Source organism: Myotis daubentonii, chromosome 6 (assembly GCF_963259705.1).
Source record: "Myotis daubentonii chromosome 6, mMyoDau2.1, whole genome shotgun sequence".
Classification (NCBI taxonomy): domain Eukaryota; kingdom Metazoa; phylum Chordata; class Mammalia; order Chiroptera; family Vespertilionidae; genus Myotis; species Myotis daubentonii.
This window is the reverse complement of record NC_081845.1, coordinates 54,572,617-54,599,431: the sequence shown is the minus strand read 5'-3', so window position 1 is coordinate 54,599,431 and position 26,815 is coordinate 54,572,617. Positions and strand designations below refer to the sequence as shown.

Sequence of the window (26,815 nt, the reverse complement as noted above, 5' to 3'; positions counted from 1 at the left end):
TCTCTCTCTCTCTCTCTCTCTCTCTCTTATCTTTCTGTTGATCTATATAATAGTTTTAATTTATTATGCTAATCTATGAGGTGCTAATATTTAAAGCACTCCCACCCTGGCTGGTGTTACTCAGTTGGTTGGAGCATCTCAGGTTCTAGTCCCAGTCAGGGCACATACGCAGGTGGTGGGTTTGATCCCTGGTCAGGGTGGGTATAGGAGGCAACCAATTGATGTTTCTCCCTCTCTCTCTCCCTCTCCCTTCCTCTCTCTCTCAAATCAGTAAGAACATATTTTTTTTTATTAAAAAATAAAGCACTCCCAACTTCCTCTAATCATAAAGTGTGCCCTTCTCTTCTTTGGACTCCAGTGAGGAGCAGAATGTACCTCTGTTGCATCGTAAGTACCGCCCCCTCTTCCTGGGGACATGCTCTTTCCAGACACTGAGCTCTCCAGTCCTGATTCTCAGTCATCTTAATCACAGACGGTGCCTCACGTGAAAGCCTGTCCCACCCCTATCTGACTCCGTGGAATACCCCCACTAGTTCTATTTAAGTGTCTTGTCATTTTAAACAACCATTCACTGTAGTATGAAGACAACAAACACTTGCTATCTTTAGCTTTTTCTTAGCATATTTTATCCATCTCTTTAACTGAGGTCAGGTTTCAAAATAACAACAGGCTGTTTCTTCAGACCTTGCTACAGTGAGGGCGTCGCCATCACTTGCCTTTGGCGGAGACTCCAGGGCAGGGAGCAGAGCTGGAAAGCTTTACAGGGAAAAAATGGGGGGAGGTTGTTGACAGGGGCGAAGCAGAGGCGGGCATCTCAGGTCTGTGCTTTGGTGAGGTGTTTGGCTTTCTCGGGTTGGTCCCCAGTTGGGGGAGGGGACGGGCATGCAAATGGGGATGCCTGCCAGGTCCGGACGGTCTGAGCCCGGACTGCTGCAGCTGCGGGGTTGTGGTTGGGCTCCCCGCACTGGGTGCTGCGGGGCTGTGGGTTAGAGTTCTCTCCTCACATAAGGTCTGGCCTTTGTGTCTCACAGGCTCTTCTCTAACCACCTCGTTTCCCTTGCCACCCTTTCTGGTGGCAGCTTTTCAAACAGGCCCCTGGTTTCCTGGGTGGAGGGAGGTTCAGCCCAGGGGTGTATCTGCTAGATCACTGTCCCGGTAGCATTCCTATCCGTCTCTCTCCTGCGGTCCTTGAGACGCCCAGTCCCCATATTCCTTTCCGTTACCTACTAACCCTCACTCTAACTCATCCGATAGGTACCAGGTAGCATGTAGATTCCAATGCCTTGTCCTTCAGGAGCTGAGAGTCTACCAAGTAGCACTGAGACGCTATAAATCTTTACCTCTTGCTAAGTGCCATGACAGGAGTGAAATAAAAATTCTACTAAATTGACTTAGGTGACATTTTCAGTTGGTTTTGAGATACAAATAGGCAAAGGAGAAGAGGGGCGTGATGGCCTGATGGGGTATGAGAGGTGGAGGCGACAGCACAGGTCTGGAGTAGGAATGTTAAGAGAATGGGGTATTCAGTGGGGCTGAACCGCATCCTGATGAACCCTCTCCTCATTCCTCAACCTCCACGTCATCCTGAGTCCCACCGTGGACCTAATTATCCCCTCCAGTCGCATCACCTCGAACACAGCGCCCCATAGTCGCCCACACGACCTGCTGCTAAGACAGAGCCAAGCGTATTGCCTCACAGTCACCAGGGAAACCACCTCCTCAGCAGAGCTCGGCAGAGGAGCAGCAGCCAGGGCAGCACTTACTGAGAACCTGAAGCTCGGTTGAAGGCAGGCCTGTCGGTGCCAGGGGTAGATCAGGGTCGGGATATGGGCTTGAACCGGACTGGATAGAGGTCACGAGGAAGCAGCAGCATGGAGGGGAATAGCGAGGTGACTCTTGGGGCAAGGGATGCAAAGAATGCTAGGGCTTAATCTACGTGTTAATGCTTATTTCTGAAGGATTGATGCATCTTTTAGGATGTTCTGTAATGAACAGTCAAGTTATTTGCTTTGGCAGGAGGCTCTTGAAATAGTAAAATGATGAGAATGAAGACAATGAAATAGCAAAGTTATATTAATGTAGACAATAAGCTGTGTGGGGGGAAGTGATTTTGGTTCTCAATCACCTGCAGTATCTCAAACTCTGAAATGTTTCCTCTAATTCTAGGTCTCTCTTTAACTCACGTGCTCTAATGCCTTCTGTGTTTTTTCTTGCACTTCACCATAACTCCTATTCCTTTTTTTTAAATGCAGTTTTAAAACATTGATTTTTAGAGAGGAAAGAGGAAAGAGAGAGAGAGAGAGAGAGACAGACAGACAGACAGACAGACAGACAGACATTGGTGTGAGAGAGATACATTGATTGGTTGCCTCCTGCATCCTACATGCTCCTGGGCTGGGGATGGAACCTGCAAACCTCGGTATGTGTCCTGTGTCCTGTGCCCTGACCAGGAATTGAATCTGCCACCTTCTGGTGTACGGGATGACGCCCAACCACCTGAGCCACAACTGGCCAGGCCACTCCTATTCTTCTTATAAGCTCCTCCTTGCTTCTCAGCCTGAGTAATCTGTTTAACTTCATGTTTACTAAGAATTCACAAAAGGAGTAAGTTGTATGAATCTCAAAGTGATGAAGGAATTAGAAGATTACTTAAGAAATGATGGAGCTCACTGTAAGTCTGAGCCTGTATGTTCTTTGTTTGGGTCCATTTTCATTATTTAATATGATTTCCTACTTTGCAGCAAAGGGTACTTTCTATTCCCTCCTAGATTTCTTTAATGCTCTAATGTTTTGTTGAAAAACTGCTGTGTTGTAAAACTAATTTCTTTATGGATTGAAAAAATAGCCAGATATTAGCTGGTGCCTGATAATATTTTCTATTATTTGTTTTTTAGAGAAATGTTAATCCCTATGTATTCTCTTTCTATGTAGGCCAATTTGCGGCGGAAAGTTACTCACTCGGTACAAACCGATCTCAGTCACATGAGAAGAGAGAATTGTTCACAGGTGTACCCTTTAAAGCATGTGGGCACGCAGTGCAAGAGGGAAGGCAGCACCGCAGTGCCCAGGCCTCAGATTTTCATAGCTGGTCTCCGCGGGGGGCAGAGTAAAACTACCGGGGCTGTCAAGGTGAACCTAACCAGAGCTGTGGATGAAACCTAGTTAGAGACCATATTTTTAAAGAAGCTATCACCAAACTGTGAGCAGTGGCAGGTATTTAAAAGTATTTTTGCATCCATGAAATTTCACGAATGTTGTGGTGCTGGCACATTCATTAGTTGTGTGAATTTTTTTTGAAAAAACTAACAAATGGTTTTCTGTGACATATTTTTCATTCTATTAAAATTGAAAAATAAAACTCGGTCCATTCATCTTTTATTTGTTAGAAAAGTTTGGCACATTAAGACTGAAATTATGATGCCATTTAGATGTTAATATAAGATTATTATGCCTGGGTTAGAAATTTCTTTCTAAAATCATATTTAGTGTTAAACATTAAAAATTTAAAATTTAATATGTAATACTTTAAACAATAAAGAATTAAAAAAAAGAAACTGACTACAAAATAGCAATCATTCAATACTAGGAAAAAAATTTAAAATCTAGTCAGTACTTTCAGCTTCATTAGCTATTCATGGTTAACATAGATTACATTGGTTACAGCTGTTCATGGGTTCACTTTCACTATTTCATTGAGCCTCTGTCAATCGTGATCCAAAAATATTAATTAGGAAATTCCAGAAATAAAACATTTATAAGTTTTAAATTGCATGCCATTCAGAATAGCTTGATGAAAACTTACATCCTCCTGCTCCATTCCACAGGATGTGAATCATCCCTTTGTCCAGTTATCCTCTCTGTACCTACAGTTGAATAAGATATTTTGAGAGAAAGAGAGACCATGCTCACATGGACTTTTATTATAGCATACTAGACGCCCAGTGTATTTTTTTATTTTCTCAATTATAAAACGCAATAATTCTTCTGCGTGTCTTCAGTAATATTACCCCATAGGAAAGAATTGTTCTAAAATAACAATAACCTAGCAAATCGGTTTTGTATGTTTTTCTTAATAGCAGAATAAGACTAATATGTTTAAACTGACATGGAAACAATTATGTTGAAGTATCTGCATTTGTCTACATGTTCTTTATGGTTAATGGTTTACTATACTTTAAACCTTAGCACTTTTAATAACCTATTGTATAGCTGAATTTAACTATAACCTCCCTATGCGTCTTGGTATTTGCTTACTGCACAGCCTTTCTGTTTAAGTTCACACTTTCACTTTATTGCCCATGGATACAGTACTGGGTTTCCTTGTATACAATTCATTGAGATGATGGTAAGCTCTCATGCCTGAGCAGAGAGAGAGGTGAGCGGAGTATCAAGACAAATCCTGAAGCTTGACAGTACAATCAGGACTATCAGTAGGCTCTCAAATGGCAATAGAAATTGCTGCTCGAGGCACTGTCAGCTTAGCTCATTATCAAATTACCTTGTGGTTCACATGTTTAAGAGTTGATGCTTCTTGCGCTAACCAGTGTTGTATAGAAAGCTAGGCATACATAAAAGAAACATATTAAGCCAATATTGTCTCCTCCAAGACTTAGGATAATTCAGGTTGGGAAAGGAAAAATTATTTCAAACTAAGAATGGAAATATCTGGTTGGCTATTCATTGGGTTAGGTTAACGAGCAGAAAACCCAGCCATAAAGTTAATAGGAAATAATATTTCTCCTAAGGATATGCTGTAAAGTCTTAATAACACTCCCCTCCTTTTAGTGCCTACTTTCTCACTCACTGACAAAAATTTTGGAACAATCATACACTATTAGAAGCTTTACTGTTGAAATTATGTCATTAAGAATGAAACACTTGCCAGGCTGGTGTGTCTCAGTGTTTGAGCATCAACCCATGAACCAAGAGGTCACCAGTTGGATTCCTGGTCAGGGCACATGCCCAGGTTGAGGGCTCAATCCCTGGTGGGGGGCGTGCAGGAGGCAGCCGCTCGATAATGTTTCTCTCTCTCTTCCTCTCCCTCTAAAAATCAGTAAAAACATGTTTGTTTTTTTTTAAAAGAATGAAACACCCTACTTTTGCTTGGAGGAAAGACACAAAGAAGCAGCCTCAATTTCCAACCTAGGTGCAAAGCCTTCAATTCAGGGGCTCCTGACTATAACAGTCCACATCCGTGGGAACTGTAGTTTCCAAGAAACGGGATCCCCGAACTGTCCTGCAGTCCGGGTCTGATGCTGTCCTCGTTACACACTGTTGTCTTCAAATTTTACTTGTCCATTCTCCCTCCAAATCCTATAACCCTGTTCCTTGGTTTCTCTGGTATGTAATTACCTTCACTGGAACTGGTAAAAAATCCTCACTCTACTTGACTATAGGTCTTGTCCCTTATGGTCTTGAGCTGATCAAGTTAGGACCAAAGGCATCAAAATCTAGGTTTGTGTCAGTGTAGTAGAAAGTCTTTGTGGGTAATGAAAATCTATAAGAAAAGTAGGTTCAGCAGCATGATATGTTAATTGCATCAAAAATGCTACAAAAGTGGCCTGATGGCATTTTACCCACCACTCTCATGTGATCAGTGTGTGTGTATGTGTGTGTGTGTGTGTGTGTGTGTGTGTGTGTGTGTGAGAGAGAGAGAGAGAGAGATACTATTCTCTACCAGAAGGAACCATGTAGTTCCTTGAAGTGTTGTGGAGTCCAGGACACTGAACACAGAAAAATCAGGATTGGCCTGGAACCTCTTGTTGCTAGAATGAAAAAGAATGCTTCAAAATCGTGTGTAAGCTTCAAGAAATGCGCAGGCTCACAAGGGCCACATTGGAGTCCTTGGAGCATCAAAAGGGAGAATAATTATAGTTAATTAATCTAAACTGAGACTATAATGATACTCGAAACAGAAAGAGATAAACTGTACAAGGCATTAGTTGTAAGACAAAAGAATGAATATGATAGAATATTTTAATTTTTAAAAGTAATTTCAAGTACACGTGTTTTTTCGTGTGTGTATGTATAAGGACACACACACAGCAGGGAACTGAATAATTCTACAAGTGAGAAATGTATCTATTACAGGAAGAGCTGATTAACACTAGTGGACACACATACAACCAGGTAGAGGGAAGGTCCAACCCTGTTCCAAAGGAGATTAGTCAACTGTACAAAGTCAACTGTGGTCTCCTAGGAGCCTCCTAAAATTGAGATGTTAATATGGCAAAATTTCCCAATAATGTTGGAAATACACTAGATATATCTGTATGTATATCTGATGATAAGAAAATAGTATATAACATCAACTACTCAAACCTTTAAAGTCATTTTGGAAATATTCTACAGAAGGTGTAACCTGCTGTGCATCTCAGAATCTTGTACCCCTGTTCCTTTGAGGGATGAAGTACCTTTGTAGTATTTTTAACCAATTCACATATCTTGAAAGACATTCATTTTGCCAATAAATTATTTCTAACATTGCTAATGCTGATATCCTCTATTGAAAGTGGAGATTATAGAGGTTGAAGTAATTGCCAGTTGACACATCTAATATTTTTGAAGCCCTTTTGTTGTGCAACGATGGTGTAGTTAGAATGTCTGGCTAATTATAATCGATGAGAGGTCCGGTGCATGAAATTTGTGCACTGGGGGGTGGTCCCTCAGCCCAGCCTGCACCCTCTTGCAGTCTGGGAGCCCTCGGGGGATGTCCGAATGACAAAAAGGTGGGAGAGGCTCCAGGCACCACTGCTGTGCTCGCCAGTGGTGAGCCTGGCTTCTGGCTGAGTGACACTCCCCTTGTGGGAGCACACTGACCACCAAGGGGCAGCTCGCAGCGTCTGCCCCCTGGTGGTCAGTGCACGTCATAGCAACCAGTTGTTCCGCCATTCGGTCGATTTGCATATTAGCTTTTTATTATATAGGATTATTATACAGGATGATAATCCTGACTATAAGGACACGGGCACAAGACTTCTGAACAATATGCAATGTAAATTGTTTAGGTTCAGTAAGAGGTGACATTGGAAGGGAATGGACTTGCCGGAAATTACAACGTTGCCGAAAGTAGTTTCTGTTATGAGTTGTGGGAGTTTCTGCAATAGCTTCGACCTACAAGAACACGAAGGCTAACCGCAAATCCTTATTCGCTGTCGACTTGCTTTGGACTACAAGTCCCAGAAGGCAACGCTCTGCTCCCTTGGCGCCACTCCCTTGGGGGTTGTAGTTCACAGAAGACGCCTTCCCATCGAGTTTTAGGCACTTGTGAGCAAGGCCTCCGCTCCAGCGGTAGCGTCTCACTGTCGGGAGTGGCACGGGTTTCCGCGCCTAATCCTTGTCCCTGGATGGCCGGGAAGCGGGCGGCCGCCCCCGGGCACTCTAGGCCGAGCGCTTCGTCTCTATGACGACGGAGGCGGTCCCGGGTGTTCAGCGTGCGGGCGCGGAGGAGCGCGCGTCAGTTCCGCGCGGGGCTGCCGGGGAAGATGGCAGGGGCGAAAGGTGAGCCTGGGGCCGCGAGAATGGGGGAGGGCGCGGGGGCGGCAGGGGAGCGCCAGCGCTCGGCAGCACCCTCGGCGCCGCGGGGCTCGGCGGAGGCGCCGGCATGAGCAGTGCGTGCGGAGCCGCCCCCGGGAGTCCGCGCCGCCGCTGGTCGGGGCAGCCGGCCTCCCACTGCGGCTGCCTCCGCGCGGGGTCGCTCGGCGAGCGGGGTGGGCGGCAACCCGGTCAGACCGGCCGGGGCTGCGCGGCCGGGGGAGGGCCGGGCACAGTCCCTGCTGGACCCGCGGCTCCCGGCGGGAGCGGTCCCGGCCCGGCCGTGAGCCCGCGGTCCCGGGTGCGCCTCCTGCCGCGGTGCCCGGAGGCGCGGGGGCGGCTCCCGTGCGGGGCCCCCGCGCGGCTGGTCCCGTAACCGCCGGCGGGAAGGCCCCTGGGCGTTAAGGCGCTGACCCCCGGGCGCGGGGAGAGCCGTGTCCCGAGGACGGTGCTGCGGGTGCTTCGAGGGACCGGGTGTGTGGGTGAAGGTGCGGAGACCCACCCTCCGCAGGAATGGCCCGTCTGGTGCTGTTGGGTGACGGTGGCCGCCTCCTGCGGGTGAGTGGGAGGAACTCCGCAGCTTTCCCGCTTTGCTGTGGGGTGAGTTAGGGCGGTCCAGCGGTGGCCGGGAGGGGTCGGGCGACACCCTTCCCCGTAGAGCACTTGGCTTCATCTCTGAGTAAATGTCGAACAAATATTTGAAGAGTACCTTTGCCTGGGTGCCAGATTCGTTTCCTGGTTGGGGAGCCCGCATTGATCATTTAGCCCTGCCCAGGATGACTGCCTGTAGTTCCTTATGCTGCTTTTATGCATGTTCCCATTTCAAGTCAGTCCAACCTTAAGAGCCTTAAAAACTGCACAGCACAGGAAACACAGGAAGAAAGACAGAATTGTTTGGATAATTAACAGGGTGGGAACAGCAAGAGTAATGAGTGAAACTTAAAGGAATCCGGGTCATTATCTGAAATAGTTGTAACATTTTATTGGTTAGGCTATTACCAGTACATATTCGTGTGCCTTGGTCATGTTATAGATCTCTTATGCAATCTAGAAACATGTAATCCTAACAGAAAAGCAGTTGCTATAGCTTCCGAATATTCCCAAAGATTTATCTGGAACTTGCTAGAACTTCCAAGTTCTCAGGCATTAAAAATAATCCCCACTCTAAAATATAGTAAAATATAACAAAACAAAACCAAAACCCACTTCAAACCGTACATTTCTTTTGGGGAACATTAGTCTACACAAAAACAAATAATGTGAGGGAGCGAATGGGAACTTTGGGAAATGGAAACCAGTGCAGATGTGCTAACGTGCCAGTGTGCCAACTCAGTGAGTTGCGGGCTAGGTTTATAGTTACAGGCCTTGGGCGCAATGCGAATACTTAGCAGAATTTACAGCGAGTACATGACATGAACTTTTTATTTTTACCTTGAAAATTTGAAATTGCTAGTAATTGAAATTCCATACTGGAGAATTTGTGAATGGAGTGAAGAATTATTTTGATCCATTGTTAAACTGAAATGAGAGAAAATAATGCTTAAAAGCATTAAGTATTTATTTAAAGTTTATGTTTTTAAGTATTCCATACCAAGTGATCATGATTCTCTCCTCATTGATGTTTCTCTCTCTCCCCCTCTCCCTTCCTCTCTGAAATAAAAAAAAAAAAAAAAAAGTGGGAACAAATGAGCATGGCTGTGTTCCAATAGTGAGTTATTTATGGATATGGAATTTGAATTTTATATAATTTTTGTGTCACAAAAGATTATTTAAAAATATTTTCCAACTATTGTTCTGAAGTTGCAGGCTGCATAACAATGACAGATGAGATGTAGTTTGCTCACCCCTAATCTAGAAGATGGGAAGTGCTTTCTCATTTATTGAGTAACTAAAGGTTATTGCTGTTTATTTTTGCAGTTATATACTTTTCCCTTGATTAGGGAAAGTGTTAAAACAAAGGAAGTATTGTAGTGATCTTCACTTCCTTTCACATAGACATTGCTTTTTGGCTCAGATCTTTTGGAAAGAAAGTTGAGGCAGATATGAGCTCTATTTCTTTTGTTCTACCACATTACTTTTTAGTTAATAACTGATAGAATTTTAAAAATTGTCTATAATTTACAAATAATTCTTTAATTGCCCCCAGGGAAATATTTATATTGAAGAACCTGTAACCTTGAAGGTTTCTGCCTCACATATGTAACTCCTGGTTTATTTCCCTATGAAAGCCATCTCTGAATTGTGGTTAGGCTCCCAAAGCCGTGAACAAAAGCATACTTCGTGGATATTGTAGTTACAGTAGCAGCCCAGGGTCGCCCCTGTCCAGAGGGGTGACTGATTCTTCATCCGGCTGCCAAAGTATGGCCCACTGGCCAAATCCAGCCTGTCACTTGGTTTTGTACGGCCCATGGTTTTTACAGAGGAACAGTTGCAATTGATTTGATGGAGCAGTAATTTTGAAGACCAATGAAGCAAAATGTTACCCCTTGAAATAATTCTGTTCTCAATAGCAGACATATATTATAAAGCATTGTACTCAATTGTTATATTTTGAATTTGTCAGAAAATTTGTTTTCTCTTATGTTACATGCTATTCGTGATTTTGCCTGGTAGGGTGAGAAGCCTAAAATATTTACTATTTGCACTTTACAGAAAAAATGTTGCTGACCCTTGTGTAATCTGAGCCTGAAGCTTTGAAAGGTTAAGGATGAGAGGTGGGAGGTTTGTAAAGAAAGTAGAAATAGTTTGAGCCTTACGTGATGGCAGGATCAGAGCAGGGCTGGGAGTAAGGAGCGAAGTGTGAGGGAGACCTGGTACCCCAGTGCCTGGGCTTTATGGAGGTTGTGGGACCCACCCTGGTGCCCGAGTGATGGCTGCAGCGCACATATACTTGCAAGCAGTTCTTAAATTGAGTGTTTATAAGTTGTACATATCCAACATTCCCAGTTTTATAGGGCTTCATTCTTAATACTCTTCTTTTGAGTTATGAAGTATTTTTCTGTGCATAAAGCTATGAAACAAGAGGCTACATGATTTTTTTTTTATTATATGATAAATTTTATATTAAGCTCCATTTTTATCACTCAGTCCTTTTTGTTTTTCTTTCTGCTGTCTTTAAATTTAGGATATAAATTGCTATAATTGTTTTCATAAGTTTGAGTTATAAAGATTATAAAACTAGAGGCCCAATGCACGAAATTCATGCAAGGGGCTTGGCCCCAGCCACCATGGTGGCTGCCTCTGCCTCGGCCCCCGCCACTGCGGCTTCGTCCAGAAGGTTGTCCGGGCTAGTTAGCATATTATGCTTTTATTAATATAGATTATTATAGATAGGTAATTTATAACATCCCAAACTAGAATCAGTCTTGCAATTGAGGCATTCCCAGGAACAAAATCAGTTCTTAACCAGTTGATATTCAAACTCACTGTGTTCTGTGTATGTGTGTTTGTTTATGTTCATGTAAGTCGAAAGTATTGCTTTAAAGTAAATTTTTAAATATGGGTTTAAAAAGTTATTTTGTGCTTGAAGTTGGAAGGCATTTTGAGGTATAATGTTGACTCACTTTTATATACATTGATATTGTCTACTAAATAATATCTTCGTTGCATATATTTTCTAGAAAATGTCAGCTTATTATTCAAGTTATACTGCTTGACAGTGATGACCCTGGTGGCTGCAACATATACCATAGCTTTAAGATACACAAGGACATCAGACAAAGAACTCTACTTTTCAACCACAGCCGTGTGTATCACAGAAGTTATAAAGTTATTGCTAAGTGTGGGAATTTTAGCTAAGTGAGTATAATTACTTTTTAATGAATTAAGTTCTTTTTCCACTTAAGGTATTTTCATTATTAGAAAAAAAAAAATCAAGCTACATTTTTATGTTTGATTGCTGTAGAGCAGTATTGCTCAACTTGAGGCGATTTTGCTCCCCAGGAAATATTTTTGGTTGTCCCAACTTGGGGGTTGCTACTGGCATGTGGTGGGTAGACAAAGGATGCTTCTAAACATCCTATAATGCACAAGACAGCCATACACAACAAAGAATTAACCAGCCTTAGATATGAGTAGTGCCAAGGAGTTGGAGAACCTTGAGCCAAATCCAGCATGCTGCCTGCTTTGTTGCAGCAGAGACCGTATGATTCACAAAGCCTAAACTATTTGCTATTTGGCCTTTACCAGAAAAAATTTGCTGACCTGTTTAGAGGATTATAATGATGATCATAGTGAACATCTCTTGAGTGTTTTCTGTGTTAAGTGCTCGGCACTGTGCATTGTGCTTTTCATTATGTCATTTAACCTTTATATTTGTAGGTAAGTGCTACAATTACCCCTATTTTACTTGTACAGCATCTGAGGCCCTCAATATTACACTGTTAATATGTGGCAGCACTGGGCTTGGAATCAAATAACATCATATGAGAATCATTTTAGCTAAGGATGCAGTGTAAAAGAGGATTAAGAATAGGGACTTCGGAGTGAGACACCTAATTTTCATCCTAGCCTCGTTGGGATTATGACTTTACATGCATTTCTTACCTCTTAAGCTTTAGTTTCTTCCTAATTTAATGGGAGAAAAAAATACAGGGTTGTGAGAATGAAATAACATTTTGTAGGAAATTACTTAGGGAAAGATTTATGATATGTGAGCCCATCTGGGTCATGTGAGCAGGTGAGACTTCCTACAGGTTTCAAGATATGAGTGGGGAACCAATGCAGAATAGGATGTGTCAGAGTTTAGGTAGAAAAAATTACATTTAAATTTCATTTAACATGATTATTAAGTGATTTCTATGTGACAGTTTTATAACAGGTGCTGAATGTACAGGTGTGAATGAAATAGATAGGGTTCCTGCTTGCTTGGAACTTAGGTTTAGTAGAAGAGGGAAAATCAGTAAACACATATGATTACAAGTAATCATGTGGGGAAAAATACTAAACATGGCTTGAGGGAGGGAGAAAAGATCAGGAACGTAACTCAGGCCAGAAGGTAGAAAGTTTTAATGTTTTTGAGTTTAAAATATATCTTACAGGCAGCCTAACTTGTTAGGTTGAAAGTAAGGTAAAATCTCAGACCTTTCAGTTTCTTACTTAACAAGATTTATTTTTATTGATATTTGGCTTTCATTAAAAGATTCTTCATTTTGGATAATGTCAGCTAAATGAGAGGCCTTATTGTGCCTTTAAAAATAAGTGTTTCAGCCCTAGCCAGTTTGGCTCAGTGGAAAGAGTGTTGGCCTGTGGACTGATGAGTCTCGGGTTTGATTCCGGTCAAGGGCATATTCCTGGGTTGTGGGCTCAGTCCCCCGTGGGGTGTGCAGGAGGTAGCTGATCGATGATTCTCTCTCATCATTGATGTTTCTGTCTCTCTCTCTTCCTTCCTCTCCGAAATCAATTTAAAAAGTGTTTCAGCCCTAGTGGGTTTGGCTCAGTGGATAGAGTGTTGGCCTGTAGACTGAAGGGTCCCAGGTTCAGTTCTGGTCAAGGGCATATGCTGGGTTGCTGACTTGATCCTCAGAAGTGGGTATGCAGGAGACAGCCTATCATTCATTCTCTCTCATCATTGATGTTTGTCTCTCTCACTCTCCCTTCCTCTCTGAAAATTAATAAAAATATACTTTTTTTAAAAAGTAAGTGTTCCAAAGGGAAAAGTCTGTATGTTTAAAACTTCAGGACAGTTTCCATATAACAACCTAAGAGTGACTAAATGAACAAAATCTTAAGGTCTAACTTCTTTTTAAGACAAATATAGGGCTGTTGGAAGAAGAAGGATAGGGGAACACATTTCTTCTCTTTATTTCCTAATTTCCTTGGGGACTCAAGATTGAAATAGGACTGTTAAGCATGAAATGAGGCATTTTAAACTGTAAAATCAAATTATGGTTCAGTTGTTTTGTGACTCTTAAGAATTTTAAAAAACCAATGTGCAAAAAAAAGCAATGAGGCCTTTGGTGTAACTTAGCAGTTAGGCTAGTCTTCTGCCAACCCGCCTGCACAGACTTTGTTCTGTTTTGATGTTTTATGGTGTGTAGTATTTCTTATTTTTCAGCTATTCAGTGTTATGGGTATGGTCAGTTATAGTTTGTTTTGTGGAAACTTTTTTTGAAATTATATAAAAACTAGAGAGGCTCAGTGCACAGATTCATGCACCAGTGGGGTCCCTTGGCCTGGCCTGCAGGGGTTGGGCCGAAACTGGCTCTCTGACATCCCCCGAGAGATCCCGGATTGCAAGAGGGCAGTTTTCGGGTGACACACCCCAGAATCAGGCTCTCTCCTCTCTGGTTCTGGGTGCGGCACTGGAGAACCACCACTGCCAAGTGACCACAGCTCGGTAGGTCCTGTGTTGAGCATCTGCCCCCTGGTGGTCAGTGCGTGTTATAGCTATTGGCCAATCAGCCAGTCGCTTAGGCTTTTAGCTATAGATATATAGATATATAGATATAGATATAGATATAGATATAGACATAGCACACAAATTTCTAAAACTCCCCAGACAAGTCAAATAATGATATTGAAATAACAAGTGTGGAAAACCAATTACTATACTTAATCGACATCCTCATCAATAATTAGTTGCTGTTTCCGTCACCAGCATAATGTAGAGATTCTTTTGTGAACATTTACCTGCAAAGTACACAAAGACCAGGGACAATCAGGAAAAATGAAGGAATTATGATATACAGAGTTTTGGTGGTTGGCATTTCATATTATATGGCTAACAAAAACTTGGCTGTGAAGAAGAATCATTCAAAAGATTTTTTTTAAGTGAATAATTTTTTTTGGTCAATGCCTGTTTTCTGTCTTTTTAAATATAGTTTTATTGATTTCAGAGAGGAAAGGAGAGGGAGAGATAGAAACATCAATGATGATAGATGATCATTGATAGGCTGCCTCCTGCATGCCCCCACTGGGGATTTGAGCCCACAACCTGGGCATATGACCTTGACTGGAATCGAACCCAGAACCCTTCAGTCCGCAGGCCGACACTCTACCCACTGAGTCAAACCAGCCAGGGCCATTCAAAATATTTTAAACACAAGGAGTTTCTAAGTGGGAAAAAATTTATAGACCATGAAAAAAGTGAAATATATTTGAAATTGCTGGATTTTAAAGTGAATATGATTTTTTATGGAGAAATATGTTGGTAAATTATCAGGCACTTCTTCAAAAACACATTGGCATAAACTGAATACCTGCTATTCATAACAAAAAATATTTTATTTATTGGAACAAAAGAGTTTACTTTCCAGAGGATATCTGTGAAAATGTTAATTTCTTGGAATAAAGATAAAGGAGAATTATTTCAACCTATAAGGTTGAAGTGATTGGTAGCTACACACTGAAATGGAAGGACATTGTGATTGCTTTTTTTTTAAAAAAAAATATTTTTTATTGATTAAGATATTACATATGTGTCCTTATCCCCACGTTACCCCTTAACCCCCCCCCCCCCCCCGCTCATGCCCTCGCCCCCTCCTCCGTTGTCCGTGTCCATTGGTTAGGCCTATATGCTTGCATATAAGTCCTTTGGTTGATCTCTCCCCCTTACCCCCACCCTCCCCTACCTTCCCTCCAAGGCCCGACAGTCCAACCAATGCCTCTCCGTCTCTGGATCAGTCCTTGTTCATCAGTTTATGTTGTTCATTATATTCCACAAATGAGTGAGATCATGTGGTATTTATCTGCTCTCCAGTTCCATCTATGCTGTGGCAAATGTTAAGAGTTCCTTTTTCTTCTTCCTCTTCATAAAGAATACCTTTCAGCATTTTATATAATGCTGGTTTGGTGGTAATGAACTCCTTTAGCTTTTTCTTATCTGTGAAGCTCTTTATCTGACCTTCTATTCTGAATGATAGCTTTGCTGGATAAAGTAATCTTGGTTGTAGGTTCTTGCTATTCATCACTTTGAATATTTCTTGCCACTCTCTTCTGGCCTGCATGGTTTCTGTTGAGAAATCAGCTGACAGTCGTATGAGTACTCCCTTGTAGGTAACTGAGTTTCTTTCTCTTGCTGCTTTTAAGATTCGCTCTTTGTCTTTTGCTCTTGGCATTTTAATTATGATGTGTCTTGGTGTGGTCCTCTTTGGGTTCCTTTTGTTTGGGGTTCTCTGCGCTTCCTGGACTTGTAAGTCTATTTCTTTGACCAGGTAGGGGAAGTTTTCTGTCATTATTTCTTCAAATAGGTTTTCAATATCTTGCCCTCTCTCTTCTTCTGGTACCCCTATAATTCAGATGTTGGTACGCTTGAAGTTGTCCCAGAGGCTCCTTACACTATCTTCATATTTTTGGAATCTTTTTTCTTTTTTCATTTTCGGTTGGGTATTTTTTGTTTCTTTGTATTTCAAATCTTTGACTTGATTTTTGGGATCTTGTCTGCTGTTGGATCTCTGTATATTATTCTTTATTTCAGTCAGTGTATGCTTAATTTCTAGTTGGTCCTTTTTCATATCCTCGAGGGTCTCACTAGATTTCTTGAGGGTCTCACTAAATTTATCGGCGGTTTCCATAAAATTCTTGAAAAACCTTATAAACGTGGTTTTGAACTCTATATCCAGTCTTTTGCTTTCCTCCATTTCTGTCATTTGTGACCTGTTTCTTTGTCTCTGCATTTTTTATGCTTCCCTATGTTGGTAGAGTGGTTTTGTGTGCTAGGTGTCCTGTAGGGCCCAGTGGCCCAGCCTCCCCCATTACCTGAGGTGGACACTCTTGGTGCACCCCCTTGTGGTCTTTGTGCACAGTCTTGTTGTAGTTAAGCCTTGATTGTTGTAGGATCACTGGGAGGAATTGACCTCCAGGCCAATTGGCAGTGAGAATCGGCTGTGTCTGCAGTGGGAGAACTTCTGTGCTGAAGACACCCTTCTGGGGCAAGACTTGCTTCAGTGGGGCTTTGGTGCTCACTGAGTCTGCCCCCTGGGTGTGTCCCTTATGGATCTGAGGAGTTGTAATCCGGATGGTCCCCCTCTGACCACTGGGTACACTGGCTCTTGGAGGTTACCCAGCAGGAGCTATGAAGAGAACTGCAGATTCCCCTTCCTTTTTTGGAGTTTGGAGGTGCCCTGATGAGGCCCAGCTGTGAAGCAATGCAAGCCGCCGTGGGGCCTTGGGCCTTCTCTTGGAAGTTCTGGGTCTGTGGCCCAGCTGCAATTTGTTAGGTAATTTTCAGGTTGTAAAGGGCCAGGGCATTCATATGCAAAAGCCTCTGCTGCAGCCTGGGTGGGGCGAGGTCTCAGGGAATCAAAGGGCGGAGCAAGGAACTATGGCGGATTCTCAGCCCTGCCCTAAGGGGCCTCGCGTGTCTCAGTGTTCGGATAATTTCATTGCTGCAAGCACCTCTGAGGGAAAGCCGCCCTCGAGTTCCGAGTTCTGCCCGCTGCCAGACAGTCCAGTTTCTCCCTTTATGAGTCCTGGGTCCCTAGAGACTTCCTGGAACCGGAGTTCAGAGCAGTCGGGAGCTTGTGACTCCCTCCCGATTCAAAAAGACAGCCGCGTCCTCAGGTACCGGCCCCTTTCCACGCACTCTCGAGCCTCCGTACCTTTGCACTTTACTTCCGCAGCTCCTGACCCTCAATGTGCTTTTCTCCTTCCTTCTAGTTGTAGAATTTCCACTCTGCCAGCCTTCCTGTAAGTTCTGGATGATGTCCGTTTTGTCTGTTTATTGTGTTTTGAAGTTGTTGTAGGAGGCAGCAATTTCGGTGTTTCCCTATGCCGCCATCTTAGTTTCTCTGTGATTGCTTTTTCAGCACTATCTGATGATTGATTTAATGAAACTAAAGCATAGCTACCAGTTTGGGAAAGATAACCAGTAAAAATGTTGAAAGTTGATCGTAGATCTTGAGAGGCGAGTTGGCTTATAATAATGCACCTGGAGCAATTTGAAATAGGGAAAAGATGAATAAAATACATGGCTGGACTATGACCGGGCCACTAAGTGAATCGAACAGGTAAGAGTTGCAACAAATTAAAGAGCTTAGAACTTTATATGTGTCTTTTCTATTTCTTGGTGTGACATTTCAACAAAGTAAAAGATTTTCCAGATGTTCTCCATGCGTCATTTCTTGTTCACATTAAAATTAGTAATTAAAAAATAAATTTCAAAGGCAAGTAGGATATTATATAGTTTTTAAAAAACACATATTGGCTGCCAGTGCTTTATTTGCTGTGATGGAGAAACTTCTAAATATCAAAAATATTTGTTACTTGAAAAAATTTTGAGTTGATTTGTTATACATAAAGCTAACCAAAGTTATTTCACATTTTTGAATTTATATCTGTTAGAAAATTCTTTACCACAGTGTTAAACTAATTCTTTCTATACAGCTAATTCTTTCGATGAGTCTAGACTTTTAAAAAAACCTTTGTTTTCATAGTAGGAGCAATACTTTCACCATCTTTGAGAAAGGATAACCATTTCAGGATATTGTGGGAGAATGTGAAAGAATTATATGAGAAATAACAAAAGGTTTAGAACTTGAAAAACCTCTTCAAAGAAGAAAATACAGGAAAAAAAAATTTTTGATGATTAAAATAATAAATTTCCTCTATGTTCCCAGGAAAATACTGTTGATGTAAAAATTAGATAAAATATTACTGAATTTTTATTTCAAATTTTTAGAGAATGACAGAAAAAGGGAAATAAACTGGAACTGCTATTTAAATGGAGAAAACTGTTGAAGGGAGTAAGTTATTTTTCTCTTCTTTCCACTTTAATCTATGGTAAGGTATAACTTTATCGAGTTGATTCGCATATCATTGCAGAACTTTATCTGTGCTATGCAAAGCTTTACCTCATTATAGACCAACTTGTTTGGCTGCTTATTTAGTATGGTCTCCATAGTAATACTCTTTACTCAGTAATATGTGTAGTCTTGGCTAATTGTTAAAGTAAGTGCACATCATTTTATACTATGTGGAGATGGCAGAGACTCAATAAATTTGAATTTCATAGTGTCTTGCTTATAATTAAGGTTCATTTACAGAGAAACATATCACTGCCACATCCAAGTAATAGGTGTTTCACTTCCTCCACACATTTTAAGCATATAGTCATGCTATGTCTATTTCAATATATTATTAAAAAGATGTAATGGGATAATCAGTTTCATTCATTTATTAAACCCCAGTCATGTGCTCAACACTGTTCCAGATGTAAGAAGTATAGCTGAAAACTAAGAAGGCATAGTTCTGTCCTCATGGAACTTACAATCTAGTGGAGAATCAGATACTTAAGCAAATAATAAATTGGTGTTGTTACAGAGAAGTAGAAGATGCTGTAACTATAATAGAGGGCTTCCATTTGGATTGGAGGGCTTTCCCTCTGAGGATATTATATTTAAACTAAGACCTGAAGATTGAGTAGAAGATAGACAAGAAAAGAGCAGAGAGAAGTCAAAGAGAAGAGTGAATAACGAATTAGTGTGTCTGGATAATTGTGAGAGGGGAGTAAAGGAGGAGAGATCAGAAGGATATCAGAGCAACCCTATGGGTCTGTGAAGGATTTTGGATTTTATTTGACGTTGTTTTATGTGTGTTTGTGTTTAAAGACACCTTATCTATACTTATAATAGGGTAATATGCAAATTGGTTGGGGTGCTGTCACATAAAGACTGAGCAGCAGGAGGGTGAGGCAGCGAGCTACATGTGGTGGAGAGCCATGAGCGGCGGTGGGCGGGGCGGCCAGCTGAAGCAAGTGGCAGCGAGCTACTTGCGCACGGATTCGCAATATATATTATTGATTCATTAGCATTGAGCTCACGGACAACAACACTAGACTCATACCTGAACAAAACTTACCTAATGTGTTTTTCTCTCTAAGGCATATAACAGCCTTCTTGCACTAAGGAGCCCGACACTTTTTAGCACTACTCGTGGGGGTCATTTTTAAACAGTAAAATCACCAAAAAAAAAAAATTAAAAAATTAAAAAGCACAAAAATATAAAAAAAATTGGCACTAGATAGACTGTGCTTGTTTACAGTATGAGCTGAAATAAGAAGTCAGAGTATTGCCTTTATTTTACCTCGGCTGAAAATGTGAGCATCAGGCCACTGAACGTTTTTGCAACTCTACATTCCACCGATGACTGAAAGTGCTGTGAGGATCGATTCTGGGATTACAAATATATTTTAGCATATTGGCAGATTCGCATACAGACAGTCCTTGGGTTGCATTGGACTTGACGTATGTTGTTTTGTGGTTATGTCGCCATCTCCCATTTATTTATTAAAAATTCTGTCATTTTGACGTATGTACATATGTGCTTTATGTTTTTTATTATTTATTTACCACAAGTAAAGGTCAGGAATTATCTTTCTTTTAATTTTTTTTACTGTCTCACTTCATTACTGCTTTGTATGTGCTCCATGTGAGTGACACAGGTGCTTATGTAGGAATGGATCTCTGACGTAAACCAAGGACCTGCTGTACACAGAATCCATGACTAATGAGGATCAACTGCAATAGACGAGAGTAAGGGAGGTGTCAAGAATCATATCTTTCTTTGTATAGAAGAGTAGGTAAATAGAGATTTTGTGTTTTCTTTTTTGAGACAGGAAGAAAAGCAGCTTTGAGGGAAGGTGATACCGACAATTAATTTGGGGTAGGTATAATGTAAAATTTTAATGCCTCTGAGACATCCTAGTGGGCATGGAAAAATAGGGACAGAATAGGCACACACACAACAGAAGTCTGGGCTGGAAAAATAAATATGGGAGTCCTTACCACATGAAAGTATTTAATCTCAGGATTAAAAGACTGTTAAAAGAATGATCTTGTAAAAGTATCGTTTTCAATGTCCTTTGACCCCGTATACATTAAAGAGTATTGTTTTCTGTACAGTATAACCAGAAACTACAGAATATAAAGAGGACATACAATAATAGTTGCAGTGTTTAGACAAATGAAAGTCAGCTTAAGAAATAACAGTCTGATATGAAGCAGTGTCCAATAATTTTATGAGTTAAATGAAGCAGGATAGGTTTAAGGATAACTTCAGTCAAGGGCCCAGATCAGGCAAATTAGAATCTTGAGTTCCCATGAGTTTATGCAGAGGCCGTTGTAACTCCAGGGATCCTGGTGAGCCTTTGGAGGCCTGAGGTCTCTAGTTACTCTTCTCTAGTGTGAGAACTTTGAGACTAGAAAGGGACTAATTGATGTAATCTTTGGCTAATGAATGTTACCTAATCAAATGTAACATCAAGGTTCCAGACCCAGTGGAAGGTCAGTCTCTGTCAGGCTTGGAAGTGGCCCAGAGTTTCTATACCTACAGAATCTTATTTGGACAGAACTCACAATTGCAATCTAGGTCAAATGGCTGACACCTATTCTCTTTGGTTCTTTCTCTTTGCCCCTTACCTGGGGTAGGAGTAGCAGAACTGCATCCCTGAGGCATGAGTACCCTAATGTTCACATTATCAGATTGTTAAGACCTTTGAAAGCTGCATGTTATTGCTGGCTTGCCAAAACACTGCATGATGATAGCTTAATTTTAATTGCAAATCTTTCTTCTGCCCTACTTATTTATAATATTTTAAAAAGAACTAATTAAAAAATTATAAACAGAATTGACTTGAAAATCTTTTCCCTGATGTATTTAGGATTTTTAGCTTCTTAGAAGAGATATAGACTTGCTTCAGTGAGGAGTGCCTGATATATATTGGGGAACAGAGATCACAGACTTCATTTATATTTCTTCAGAAAAAAGTAAAAATACCTCTTTCAGGCAGGGAAATGCATACCTTGGTGAGATCTCCAAAAAAATTGGGCAATAAATTATGAGGAAAATTCTTAAAATGTATCATTGCTATAATATATAACCTAAGTTAAAATTTCCTTAGAAAAACCAGAGAAGAATGTTCTTTTTGGGGAGGGCTATTGTGAAAAACGAGGTTTTAAAACTAATGAGCAGATATCAAATTTCTGTGTTTTTTTTTTAGAGAGCAAGTAACTACTCTCTAGGATACCAACTGTTAAATCACTGTCAAAACATGTTATGTAAAGTGCCAAACATCCTCTTTTAAGATTGCAGCAACTAAGTTTGCTGCCTTCAGACGTTCAGGACTGTTGCTATTGAGAATGGCAGGCTGCCAGAGTGATGGTGTTAAGAAAATGTTCTTTCCTGTCTCCCCTTAAAAACAGGTGAGGGAAACATACAGGTAAATACAGCTAATTTTCATCTCATTCTCGTACCTCTTTAGCTGTATCTATTATTTTATCATCTGTGATGAGAAACTTCAGGCTGAGGGAAGTTATAATTTGTCAAAAATATCTAGAAAGTGACTGCAGTGATAGGAATAGAAGACAAGTTCCCTGATCTCTAGTGAAATTACTAAGCAGGTTTTTTTTGTTTTGTTTTTTTTGTGTTTTTTTTTTTTTTTATTAACTAAGACAAAGATAAACACTTAATAGCACTGTTAAATATCTCAATGATTCTCAGTAATTTTATTTTTTCTCTTTAAGTTTTTATTCCCAGATGTTAACATTTTACCATTCAGGTTTTATATTCTTTCTATGTATGTATTTGTATTTGTGTGTATAATTTTTCCTAAACTGTTTTACACAAGATGCCATATGTCCCTAAATTCTTTAAGGCATATTTCCTAAAAACAGGACATCCTATACTAATAAAAGAGAAACATGGTAATTAGCGTACGACCGCTACCCTTCCCATTGGCTAATCAGGGTGATATGCAAATTAACTGCCAGCCAAGATGGCGGCCGGCAGCCAGGTAGCTTGAAACTAACATGAGGCTTGCTTGCTTCAGTGAGGGAGGACTCCAACGTTCCCCGCCTCCTTACCGGCCTCTAAGCCTGTAGTTTGAAACATTGTTACCAATATAGAAGCTAAACAAAACCCCAGAAACCTGCGCCCAGCCGGCCAGGATCTCAGAGCTGGAGTTACACATTGTTTCGATTATAGAACCCAAACAAACCAAATACCTGCTTTCAGCAGCAGAGGCCTCAGAGCTGGAGCCAGAGCTCAAGCTGGCCCAGAATAAAAAAGAAAAAGAAAAAAAGGAGCAGTTGGGAGCTTCAGCCCTCAGCCCCTCACCCAGACTGGCCAGGCACCCCAGTGGGGACTCCCACCCTGAAGGGTGTGTGACCAGCTGCAAACAGCCATCATCCCCTTACCCAGGCTGGCCAGGCACCCCAGTGGGGACCCCCACCCTGATCCAGGACACCCTTCAGGGCAAACCAGCCAGCCCCACCCATGCACCAGGCCTCTATCCTATATAGTAAAAGGGTAATATGCCTCCCAGCACCAGGATCAGCGGAGCCGCGAAGCCTCCCAGCACCAGGATCAGCAGAGCCGAGAGGCCTCCCGGCACCGGGATCAGCATGACAGGGGGCAGCACCCAAACCCCCTGATCGCCCTGCGGCTCTGTGTGTGACAGGGGGCGCCACCCCAACCCCCTGATCGGCCCTGCTCTGTGTGTGACAGGGTGTGGCGCTTCCCCCCCACCCCCACGGGCCCTGCTCTGTGTGTGATGGGGTAGAGCCATAACCTCCCCATCGGCCCTGCCCTGAGTGTGACAGTGGCAGCGCCCTGACCCCCTGATCGGCCCTGCTCTGTGGGTGATAGAGGGCGGCGCCCCAATCCCCTGATCAGCCCTGCTCTGTGTGTGACAGGGGGGAGCTCCCCAATCCCCTGATCGACCCTGCTCTGTGCATGACAGGGGGCAGCGCCACAACCTCCCCATCGACCCTGCCTTGAGTGTGACAGGAGACGGCGCCCCAACTCCCCAATCGGCCCTGCTCTGAGCCCGACGAGGGGCTGCATCTAGGGATTGGGCCTGCCCTCTGCCACCCGGGAGCAGGCCTAAGCCAGCAGGTGGTTATCTCCCGAGCGGTCCCAGACTGCTAGAGGGCACAGGCCAGGCTGAGGGACCCCCCCCTCACCCCCGAGTGCACAAATTTTTGTGCACGGGGCCTCTAGTCTATATATATAAAAGGCTAATATGCTAAGTGTCCATCTGGGTAATGACGTCATATAGCAACGCCTGGCTTCCTCTCCCTAGCAACGACTAGCCTCCTTGCAGTTTCTTCAGCCCAGGAACATGACTTACTTGCTTTATAGCCAGGTGCAAACATTTCACACTTTAACCAAATGTCTGTGAAGCATTTTCCCATTCCTCATCTCATTTGATCTTCACAGAAGTCCTGGAGTAGGTAGATAGAGACTCAGTAGAATCCTGTTTTCTTTTCGTTAGCTGGAAAATGGAGATTTAGAAAGTTTAGAAACTTGACCCGACTGAAAAGAAGAAATGGTGGACCTTGAAAATGGCTTCAGGTTTTCTCACTGTGCAGAATATAGTCAAACACTGCTGCAGTTAAATATTTTAGCCTTTGTTCTCCCTGCATGATCTACAATAATAATCTGCTTTGTGTTGATATTTACTGTTGTGTTGCTAACAATTACCTGAAAGACAAGTTGGGGTGCTTCACTGTGCTGGAAAAAGTTTAGCTAAATCAGAAAGCAGGTCTAATTAAGCAAGTTTTTTTGTATATAAAAGGCTAAGTTGCCTCATCTATGCATGATACATATAAAGCTCTCGCTGGCGTCAATCGCATGCGTGTGTTTTGATCTGTTATTTTCCATCGTGAATTTGGCTGACACTTCTATTATAAAGAAAGGGCGAATAGTGATATTAAAACATTTCTTCTAATTAATTTCCTTTCAGTGTACACGAATCCGTGCACCGGGCCACTAGTTCTTACATAATCACACAATATCAACATCAATACCGTACTGTTTAATTCACAGACCTTAGATGACCTTGCCAATTGCCCACTATTGTCCTTTAATAGTAAATTAGTCAGTTTACATCGAGTTGCCGAATCTGTAGCTTCCTTTAATCTAGAACAGTTTCTCCATCTTTTTTTTCATGCCAAGATGGTCAAGACTTATCTTGGATTTTCCCTGCCCCAACTCTGAAACCATACATTTCTCCAAGAAGCCTTGAAGCTTTGTTCCTTTTTCTTTCTTTTCTTTTTTTTTTTTCCAGAATGGTAGTTAACAAGAATATAGATACTAGGTGTGCTTATTGCTACTGGGGTATCATTGCTTCTAGGCCCTCTCAGCAGACAGAGCTAGGAAATATATGTATGTGCACATATACACACTTATCTGTGTATACATATGTATACATATATATGTCTGTGTGTGTAACTGTGTGAGTTACATATTGTTTGATGCCTATAATTCTGATCCAACACTGCAGAGTTGATTAAACCTTCTCCTTTTTCATATTTGTTCCCTTCTTCAGTGGTGGCGAGTCTGGCTCCCATTATTCTTAAGATATTTATTTGCTCAATTCTAGAATACATAAGTAGTTTTAGAATTTCTAACATACAATGTGAAAAACAAACCTACTAACAAGTTCAGTTTTTGTATATAGTTCTTTTTGCCTTTAGTTTTAGAGCACATAGACTGTTTGGAATACTTGGGTTATTCTTTTTCTGCTTCAGTGTAATTTTGTAATTAAAAAAACTGACCAGTTCTTTTTAGTTTCTGTTAGTAATTTGGGTTTTCCCATGCTTGTTGATTTTACTTATAATTTGCAGTAATTTTTGGAATGGAAAATATACTTATTTCAATGAGAAGATAAGTTAGAACTGCAAGAACATAATGGAGTATGGGGGAAAATGAATGGACAGTTACTTTGATAAATAAGATTTAAGGTATATGTGGTTCTAATTGGTGAGTTTTAGTTATATGCGTGTGTTTATTATATATACACAGTATACACTGTACTCCTCTTTATTTACCTTAGAGATTATTGTTCCATGTCAGTACATAGAAATCTGTCTCGTTCTTTTTGAGAGCTGCATCATTTTCCATTGTATTGATGTATCAGATATAGGAGTCTCTATTGATGGGCATTGGGTCATTTCCAGTCTTCTGCTACTACAAAAATGAAATAATTATCTTTTTACATACACTGTAGTGTACATGTATGATTACATCAGATCACTTTTAAATTGAGAAGGGAATGATTAAATTCTGTTTTGGTGAGGGGGCAAATTAATATTTTGGTGTTGTAAACGCTCTTATGTGAATAGTTAATTTCTAAAATCTTTGAATTATAAGTTACCAATTTCTAAGTTGTAATCTCATTTAAACATAAAACAGTATAACATTTTAAATATTTTGGTTCTTCATAAAACTAATTACTATTATAATTCACAGGAAAATTACTGGTTACTTGTATGATTTATTAAACCCTGTCATAGCTATTAAAATGGACAGTTTTGATTTAGTCTTTTGTGCTATGAAGAGAAGGAAATGAAAACACTTTTTCACATTGCCAGAACAAAGTCAACTTTTTATTGTTTGCTATTCACCACAGTTTATAAAATAAATCTAGTAGGATGTATAAATGTACATATACTTTGGGTGTGTTTAGTAATAAATCACATGTGTCTTAAATCTTTGAGCTACTATCCACATAAGGCTGGAGGAAATTCTTTTATTATTTCAAGTAGTATTACCTAGAATAATTAATGTAGCTATCAAATACTTATGTTGTAGATTTTCCAGCCCTATTCTATTTCTCCTGCTGAGTTTACATTTTGACTGCTTCTCTGTATCCATGCTATAAGGGGTGTAGGGACATGTGATAGTAAAAGTTTTGTACCTCATATGAGTATTTTTGTCCTCATATGACCTCATTATTGGTTTTTATACCTGGCCCCCTAAGTCTTTTACGTAAGTTAATTATACTTAACTTTACAGATGATAGGAAATTTGTAAGATTTAAATTTCTTACGCTCATAAGTAACTTCTGCTGTGTTCCATTTAGCACAGTGCCTTGGTAACCTAGCCAAGGATTTTATGCCTCCTAGTAGTTCTCGTCAGATCAGGAGCTGGAAGAATGAGGCCTACTTTTGACCAAATATAGGTCAGAAAGAATTGGTTTCAGCATTTGATAGGAAATTTATGAGGGGTGGAGGCCTTGGAATCTCTCTGCAATCAATATGGAGCCTCAATTTCTTCAGGTAACAAAAGGCTGCACATAGATTTTGTTTTAGTGATAAAAATAACATTGTTCAAGTAGGAAATACGTTCATGAAAACTAGTATATGCTTTTTGACTATACATGCTCTTTCTCTTATCTAGCACTGCCATTTACAGAGTTAAATTTAATAAATTTGTTTTTAACAAAAGGTACTCATTAAGGTACTTGGGTAAATATGAAGGCATGAAAATGGAAGAAAAAAATGGCCATTGGTTTTTCTTTTTTTTTTTTTTTTTTAAGCTGGGGGTGGGGGTGGGGTGGGGA

General features: G+C 41.1%; 2 protein-coding genes across 5 annotated transcripts in view; both read left to right on the top strand.

The window, feature by feature from the left end:
• Positions 1-3,485, top strand: part of CFAP206 (cilia and flagella associated protein 206) — a 43,177-nt gene extending 39,692 nt beyond the window's left edge. The window contains 1 exon segment of the mRNA XM_059701006.1: positions 2,932-3,485. Within this exon segment, the coding sequence (XP_059556989.1) occupies positions 2,932-3,162 (231 nt within the window). The 3' untranslated portion in view covers positions 3,163-3,485.
• Positions 3,486-7,258: 3,773 nt separating this feature from the next.
• The window catches only part of SLC35A1 (solute carrier family 35 member A1), a 32,060-nt gene continuing 12,503 nt past the window's right edge, over positions 7,259-26,815 (top strand). The window contains exons 1-3 of one of the 4 annotated variants that reach the window (XM_059701004.1): positions 11,201-11,331; positions 20,087-20,133; positions 21,470-21,671. In XM_059701004.1, coding sequence (XP_059556987.1) covers positions 21,628-21,671 — 44 coding nt within the window. In that variant the 5' untranslated portion in view covers positions 11,201-11,331; positions 20,087-20,133; positions 21,470-21,627. Of the gene's footprint in view, positions 7,501-11,153; positions 11,332-20,086; positions 20,134-21,469; positions 21,672-26,335; positions 26,532-26,815 lie in introns of those variants that run through there. The other 3 variants (XM_059701005.1, XM_059701002.1, XM_059701003.1) reach the window with 3 other exon arrangements.